This window comes from Lactuca sativa, chromosome 9 (assembly GCF_002870075.4).
Source record: "Lactuca sativa cultivar Salinas chromosome 9, Lsat_Salinas_v11, whole genome shotgun sequence".
NCBI lineage: Eukaryota > Viridiplantae > Streptophyta > Magnoliopsida > Asterales > Asteraceae > Lactuca > Lactuca sativa.
The window spans coordinates 193,452,636-193,461,052 of record NC_056631.2 but is presented as its reverse complement, the minus strand read 5'-3'; the positions used below and the strand labels follow the sequence as shown (position 1 = coordinate 193,461,052).

General features: G+C 34.9%; 1 protein-coding gene across 1 annotated transcript; it reads left to right on the top strand.

The window, feature by feature from the left end:
* Positions 1-3,843: 3,843 nt before the first annotated feature.
* Positions 3,844-5,234, top strand: LOC111904967 (ethylene-responsive transcription factor 3). Its single transcript, XM_023900655.2, has one exon. It carries the CDS (start codon positions 4,117-4,119, stop codon positions 4,768-4,770), a length of 654 nt encoding a protein of 217 aa, XP_023756423.1. The 5' UTR covers positions 3,844-4,116; the 3' UTR covers positions 4,771-5,234.
* Positions 5,235-8,417: the final 3,183 nt, after the last annotated feature.

Genomic DNA, 8,417 nt, shown 5'->3' with positions numbered 1-8,417 from the left:
CCATTGACATTTAACCATCCTTGTAACATCCAAAATAGATTTCAATTCCAGCAGCTCCAGAGAATTGTTGGGTTTCCGCTTCCAAGCACACGAGAAAACGCCATTCACCCACCTATCACCTAAAAGGCAAGTTTTCCTCTTGTCTAACGCATATAAATAAGAGAATTTCACTGCCAAAGTCTAACGCATAGAAAGTGAGGCCAATTAGAAGTTTAAAAATACAATTTTAACATTATGGGATTGGAAAACAACATATTTCATATTACATAAAATCTAGTTTCCCATTTGATGACAAGAACTTATTTTAGCAAACTTATTTTAGTAGTAACAGATACCAACCACTTAAAACTCCCATAAGTTTCCAAACAAAATACGTTAAGGCATGGCTATAGCTTATAGTCCTTTCGCATATTATGTTGAGTTACGATGTATACAATTCAATCATGAATGTTGCAACTACATGCATATAAATTGTTATTCCATCATCATAATAATAGTTACGAAAAAATCTTCTAGGTAAAATGAATAGCAGTGTAATTGCTAATTTGGGTTTAATGTTACATATATTCAAAACAAATAAGATTTGCATTAAATGCATGTCGCATGCACAAAATCCACAAACATTTTCTATACGCACCAATCATCCATTATATTTGTTTTTAAACATTTTTGAATATGTTATAAACATTTTATACTCTTTGGGACTATCCCATACTATTTTTGAAGTAACACTTTTATTTACTACTTCAATATCAAAGAAAGTGTTGGAAAATTAATTTTATTAATTTCCAAAAAATGGATTTTCTTCATTTTTTAGCACAACTTTTTGACTCTATATATAATCAAAATGAATTATTGATTATATATTCTTGTTCTCCTCCATGATATATTCGTTTAGATATATCACATGTCCAAAACGGATTAAAAATTAGAAGAGAAAATAAAGGAATTAAGTGAGTTTTGAACTCATCCCACATTGGTGGGAGAATAAAAAAGAAACCAGTTTATAACTACAAAGGCTAGCTACCTTTTAAGACTTATTAAAACCTATGCTCTCTCTTGCGCACACATGCAAGGGGGGGGGGGGGGGGTGCAAATGCGATCCAGGTCGACCAGAAAAGTTCAAGTGATTGATTAGATACACTGAATGAAACGAAATACTCTTCCTCTAGAAGAATCAAATATTGTATCATGGTAAACAATATAGGGCAAATTCTTTGTTTTAAAGAAATTGTGTTAAAGACAGACCTAGTCAGCAATTTTAGGGTTTTTTTTTTCGTACAGTTTTTGGGTTATATTTTCCTAACAAAAATTATCCATTTGACTGTTTTCAGGGTTAGAAGATAAGTACATTGCACTCGCATGCTTGGTATGTTGATGTTGTATAGGGTTAGAAGATAAATCACCATGAGGGTGAATATAACCCGGAGGCTGTTTCATATAAACTTCCGCTGTTAAGTCACCGTGAAGGAAATCATTTTTGACATCCAACTGATGCATAAGCCGGTGCTTGGAAACTGTAATGCTCAAAACGGTGCTTATAGTGTCAGGCTTGACAACATGATTGAAGGTGTCATCAAAGTCAAGACCTGGAAGCTAAGAGAAACCCTATGCAACAAGACGACCTTTATAACGTTCAAGGTTTCCATTGCTATCAAATTTGTGACTATAGAGCCAATGACAACCAACAATATTGGCATGAGAGGGAGGAGGTACAAGGTCCTAAGTGTGATTGGAAGTGAGAGCAGACATTTCAGAGTCTATAGCAGATTTCTAGTCAGGGTCACAAAGAGCTTGAGTTGTAGAGCAAGGGATATGTAAGATGTCAGAGGTGGCAGACAAATTAAAATTTTGTTTAGGTGGGAGAGAACCAGTACGGGAACAATTGACCATAGGGTGACTTGTATGAGGAGGAGGAGTAGGGGTAGGAATAGGATGATTAGGAGAGCTACCACTAGGAGAGGTGGGGTGGGATGTACTTTTGGAGGAGTTTTTGGTGTTGCTTCGGTTCTTTGACCACCTATTTTTTTGGTTTCCTGAGAAATTAGATGTGGAATAAAGAGCCGAACTCTGGGAGATAGTTAGATCAATGATAGAGTGGATGCAGCTTCATGAGACTCATGTAATAAGAGCATATTTTTCACCTCGAGAAAGGAAGGAAGTGACTTGGTGTTGGTGATGACGTCAACAATACTATGATACGAAGGCGGTAATTGTCGTAAGATTTGCATAACTAACTCGCTTTCTGTGATTGGTGAGTCAACATCCTTGAGGTCATCCGCAAGATTCTTGAGAGTGTGGCAAAATTCAGTGATAGAGCTTGCACCTTTCTTTGTGTTCCTAAATTGATCTAGTAGTTGCAACATGCAAAATATTTTATTGTTTCGAAAAAAAATCCTCGAGTTTATCCCAAAGAATTTTAGCAGTACACTCATCACTATAAATTATCTGAAGAAGGCTAGAATCGCATGTACTGTAAAACCAGGATTTTATACGGGCATCCACAGAGTACCATTCTTCATCATCATCCCCAGTAGGTTCTGATTTGTTTGATATATGACCGTAACACAACGTACCATGACACATATTGGAGAATATTTGTCTCCGCAATTTATATCGGGACCCATCCAGAGTGAGTTTAAAGCTGAATTGATTGTACACATTTGTAAGTGTGCACACAAGACTCAATTTGGATGTGGTTGGGGTAGAGGAGGAATTTGGAGTGATAGACATAGAAGTATACTTTAAGCTTGATCAAGAAGGTTAAAGAATCACGCTAGATCAGTGTGACCAGCCACATTGATAACAACAAAATCAACAAAGTATCAGGAGACGTTAAACCTATGTGCACTTCTTCGTCTCACCTGGTGCACCAATTCTCAGATCGACACACCTATGATCAGATTGCAGATGATAGATCGATGGTGACAGAAGGCAGGGCCAAACAAGAAAAAAAAAGAAAAAAATCTACAGTGGGTCATGTGTGAGTAATACAACACAAGAGAGTTAGGGTGCACACCCTAGCTCTCATACCATGATATTTTGTGTAAAAGCCTTGGTTATGAGAGGCGTTGTATAATAGCAAATATATATGTGTCAAAGTTATATTAGGGTCCCTACACTATACAAAACATATAAAAAATGATAAAGTAGCAGATAAGAATTTGATAATTAAGTTTACATTCTATAGCACTTGCTCGAAAACAAAAACAAAGACACAATCAATCCAATAGGTTGATAAGATACGACATTATGGACAAAGCACCAGTGATTTGCTATTATTGATCCTTACACTTTGATTTTGGTTAGTAAAACATTGTAATTTGATTTTGTAAATTACCCCGTAATGTTTTATCACAATCCTTTTTTTCCATTTTATCTACTTAATATCCACTTAAAAGGCAAAGTATTCATGTCATGTTTGTAACCTGAAACAAACGGTACATCAGATTAATTGGTCAACATTGAAAAACTAAGACACAAGATGACGACTTTTATTCCCAAAAAGGGATGGCAAAATAAAATATCTATAGAAAGAATAATGGTTTTCTTGTTATTATTCTCGTAAATAAGTGGGAATGACATGGTTTGTGTCTTATAGGGTTGAAACTGACAATTAGTATTAATACGAGGTCCTTTTTGCTTATCTACTAAACTTGAATTTCGAAGAGAGACCCTTGCGATTGCAAAAGGATAAGAGTGCAAATGACCATACTAGCCCAAACCAGAAAAAATCAAGAAAATGAAAAGGAGAAAAAGAATAAAAACACATAAGGCATTTCGGTCAATTCACCATCATGTCAGAATAAAATTTAATATAATCCCCAGCAAATGAGGTCGAATTTCTTTTCTCCATTGGGGAGATTAAGAACAAGAAGAAATTATAGAGAGAGAGAGGAGAGAGAGAGAGAGAGAGAGAGAGAAACAAAAGATAAGGTAGAAGAGAGAGAAACCGATCGGAAAATCAAGAAACCTTGAAAAACCGACGAAGTTACGGAATGATTTCTGATTTCAATCAAAGGAGGTGGTGATTACGATAACCCTCCGGAAAAAAAAATTCGCGATCAGAGAAAAGATACGATCAGCATCTCCGATCCTGTTTGATCCACCGGAAAAATGGTCATGCGACGAGGCAGCAGAGCGAAGGCCGCCGTCGGAGAACCGATCGGATCGAGACCGGAAGAGATGGTGGCTCAGCAACCGGAGACCAACGAGCCACGGTATCGTGGTGTTCGAAAGAGACCATGGGGTCGATTCGCCGCCGAGATCCGTGACCCATGGAAGAAAGCTCGTGTCTGGTTAGGCACTTTCGATTCCGCCGAAGACGCTGCACGAGCCTACGACGCCGCCGCACGCTCCCTCCGTGGCTCAAAAGCCAAAACCAATTTTCCATTTTTTCCGTCGAACGAAATCCACGATCATCCCGAAGATGATCAAACAAAACACCACCAACAAACCTTCTATCAGTCTCGGCCGACGATGAGTAGTCTGAGCAGCACCGTCGAGTCGACGAGCGGTCCACGGCCGTCGAATCCCGTTAAAACCCACCACCGATTAAAACCGCCGCCGGTTCCCCAAGACGATGACGATTGCCACAGCAATTGCGACTCCTCCTCCTCCGTGGTCGACGATTATTATTACGACGGCGATCTGTCTTCATCTTCCCGGAAACCTTTACCCTTCGATCTCAACCTCCCACCACCGTTGGACGAAATCGGATTCTCTTCTAACCCTAATGATGATTTATACGTCACTGCACTCTGCCTATAAAAATCCCACGATCTTAATCACGATGATGAAGAAATCTACGGGTTGTTCGTAGTTCGTACGATCTGTGTTCCAAAATCTTCTGTTTTTCCAAGAAAAGTCATCATCTTTGGGGGGAGATTTCAAGAAATTTCTGGTAAATTTCTTCAAAAATCTTGATTTGTTTAGATTGCTGTTGTCGATGATGATGATGATGAAATATGTAGATTAGTGTAATTTGAGATAACTTTGCGATCTGGGTTCTTCTTCAAATCTGTGATATTGAAGTTTTAGTATCGATCGTCTTGATTTTACAGAAGAATCATGAACTTATAAGGTGCAATTCATGAAAAAAAAAAACCTATTTGGATGATGATCTTGATCTTGAGTTTTCTTTTTATCTCCTGATCTTACGATCTTCTCCCTCGCCCAATCTTTCAATTTTTCTGTATAAAATTATAAATAAAGATTCACACAGTTATTGTTCATGGTGTGTTAGATGCAATTCGATTTGGTTTAAGTTGTTGAATAATTTGAAAGGTCAACATATGTTAAAACTTGAACTTAAGAACATTCATATTAACATATATACATTAGGATGAAAAATTTGATAAAATTTTGGGTGTGATTTAATGTGTTGTTTGATACCACATTGAAACAACTAACTCCGTTTCAAATGACTTCTATTTGGTAGATGCACTTGTTAGATTTAACTCAATCAACAATTATCAAATTATAGTTTTTTGGATTTCAAAATCATTCATTTTTGGAAAATTTCTTCAAGTTTGTATTGTGGTATGGTTTAAACTGAAAATAGATTCGTTTAATTAGTCGAAACACATACATAACTTTGTTGGTGACTAGTTTTGAATTCATAATTATTGATTTAAAAAACTTATCTATAAGTTTATATTGTGTTTTCAAAGTTTCTTTTTAGAGAAAGATAAAGCAACAAAAGAAAAAATTGTTCACCAATTTATAAGAGGGAAGGGACAATGTTTTTTTGTTTTTTCCTCTAAATATTTACTTCCAATTTTTGCAACAAATGTATTACAAAAATTTATATTTCCTTTGAATAGATCTTGTCCAATTCCCCTCACATTCCAAACCACTCGTATATAGAGTTGGCTTCTTTTTTCATCCAAATCTTGATGCCATGACTACAAATTCTTCTATTTTAACGATTTTTTAGATGGCTTAGTGATGAAAAACATTTGTGATAAAACATTTCAAAGGAGTCTTCTAATGTTATATTTTTAACATTTTACATGCTTCAATTTTTGGATGAACATGCTTCAATTGGTAATCAAAGATAAGGAGGTTAAAGAGGTTGATAATGGATCAAAACAGGTGAATATTCGACATCGATGAAGAAAATGTTATGTCACGACTGATCGACATGTCAACATGCTTTCTTTCTATTTTCATAAGTTATTAATAAATCAAATAAAATATAGTTTTAAATCATTTGATCCATTAAATTTATAACTAATTTAGTAGCACTTATTCAACCTTTATTATTATTATTATTATTATTATTATTATTATTATTATTATTATTATTATTTTAACTAAAATCAATCCATTTTATGGTAACACTCCCATCTATAAAGGTTTGGTTTGAGACCTAAATATGATGGGAATAAAGGCAGATTGGTGGGTGGGTTTGTGCAACAACATTTAGTGTGGTGTAGCTATAATTCACACCTTCTCTCTTTTAATAATTCTGTTTTCCTCTAATTTATCAATTATTTTTGGGTCCAATTTGCATGCATTTACTTATACATTTAATTTGGTCTATGAAAAAAAATCTGATTTAAATTACGCTATAAAATGAAAAACTTGATAATACTTGATTTGCTTATGATCCAATGGATGATTGATGCGACAACCCACTGTGTCTATTAGCCTAACCAACTTATGTTATTTTGCGTGAGAGTGAATATGTTTTATGATTCATAGTATTTGGAAGTTTATTGCCAACTAATCATTAAATTTATAAAAATATAGAAAGAAGGAAAAAGCATGTTGCAACAATGCAACACTCATCTTAACAAAATATAGCAATCAAGATTTATTTGGATCATGACATTCGATATCATGAACTTCCACACAAAGTATTTCAATTAAATACTATTAAGTAATGGATAACATCCCGGCAACGAAACAAATAATCTAGAACAATACATATATATATTTCTATATAACATAAAAAATAAAAATACACTAAAAATATCACTTTTGATCGTTTCATTTTGGGTATGTTTTATATAGACTAAAACACCATAAATATGTACCATTTTATGTTCAATCAACAAACTTTTGTGTTTTTGTATATTGTGAATGTTGACCCTCCAAATAGGTAAAAACAAGAATTTGTAGCTTACTACGCCTCAACAACCCTAGAGGTTGACTAATGATCATACACCCTTTTGTGACATAATTGATAAACTTAGGCAATGCCCCATTTAATGTTTACTAAGTGTCCCTAATCTCGTTAATGTACATAAACACTGTGTTGAATGATCGTGCAAATTCGTGATGTCTTCTTTGTTATTCATTGCCTATAAATAGACAATACATTCCAACCCTAAGACCTCACTTTATGTCATGCTTATACCGTAAACAACTACATCTCTTGGCGATTTGTTGCAGCCAGGGTGTTGTTATAAGAGTTTATGTTGGAAATCGATTAATGATGTCGACGGATGAACTAAAAGGATCAACCCATAAGGAGGTTGGCCATTTGCATTGAAAAACATTGTTAATCCGATTTGCATGATGTGACGATGTTTACGCTCAACATGCCCATTTTGTTGAGGCGTACTAGGGCATGCCAAATGGTGATGAGTATTTTTCTCAACAAGTAGTGTTTTACCTAATGATTGAGAAACTTTGTGTCACCATCTCTTTGAAACAACTTAACCCTCCTTGAGAATTGTGTTTGTATATAGGTCAATTTTTTTAAGGATTGTAACAAAATACGATTTGTGTTTCACAGGGTAAACCTGGTGAAGCACGAAAATCGTCAACAAACATAACATAATAAACATAACCATTATGAGAAACAATCAATGCATATCCCCACAAATCACAATGTATCATATCCAGAACATGCAATGATCATTTTTATTTAAAAGGAAAATGTAATCTATGACTTTTAGAGAGCTCACATGAGGAGAAGTACTAGGTTTGGATAAAATAGAGGTAACAAATAAACGACCAAGTTTATTCAACAATGTAATAGTAGAAAAAGAAACATGTTCAAGATGGTTATGCCAAAGCTCATAAGATGCACGAAGCTTGTTGGAATTTAGTTGAGCACCAAAGCTTTATGAATTTGTTCTAGCACACTTACCCATTTCCAGGACCTCCTTGGGTTTGTCGTTTTTTAATAGCAATAACAAATGTATAATAAAAAACATCAACTAGTGAATCACAGGTTAGTTTACTTATAATAAAGATATTCTTGGTTAGTTTAGGAACCACAAGAAACTCCAAATTATTATTATTGATAAATGATGCATTACTAATACGAGAAATGTTTAAGATATTACCATTGCCAATGCTGCTTGTTTCCCTTGTAGGGAATGTAGAAACTTAGATTTGCGATCGAGGGTGTCATGTATGCAGAAGCAACATAGTCGACATACCAATCAAATGAGTTATTA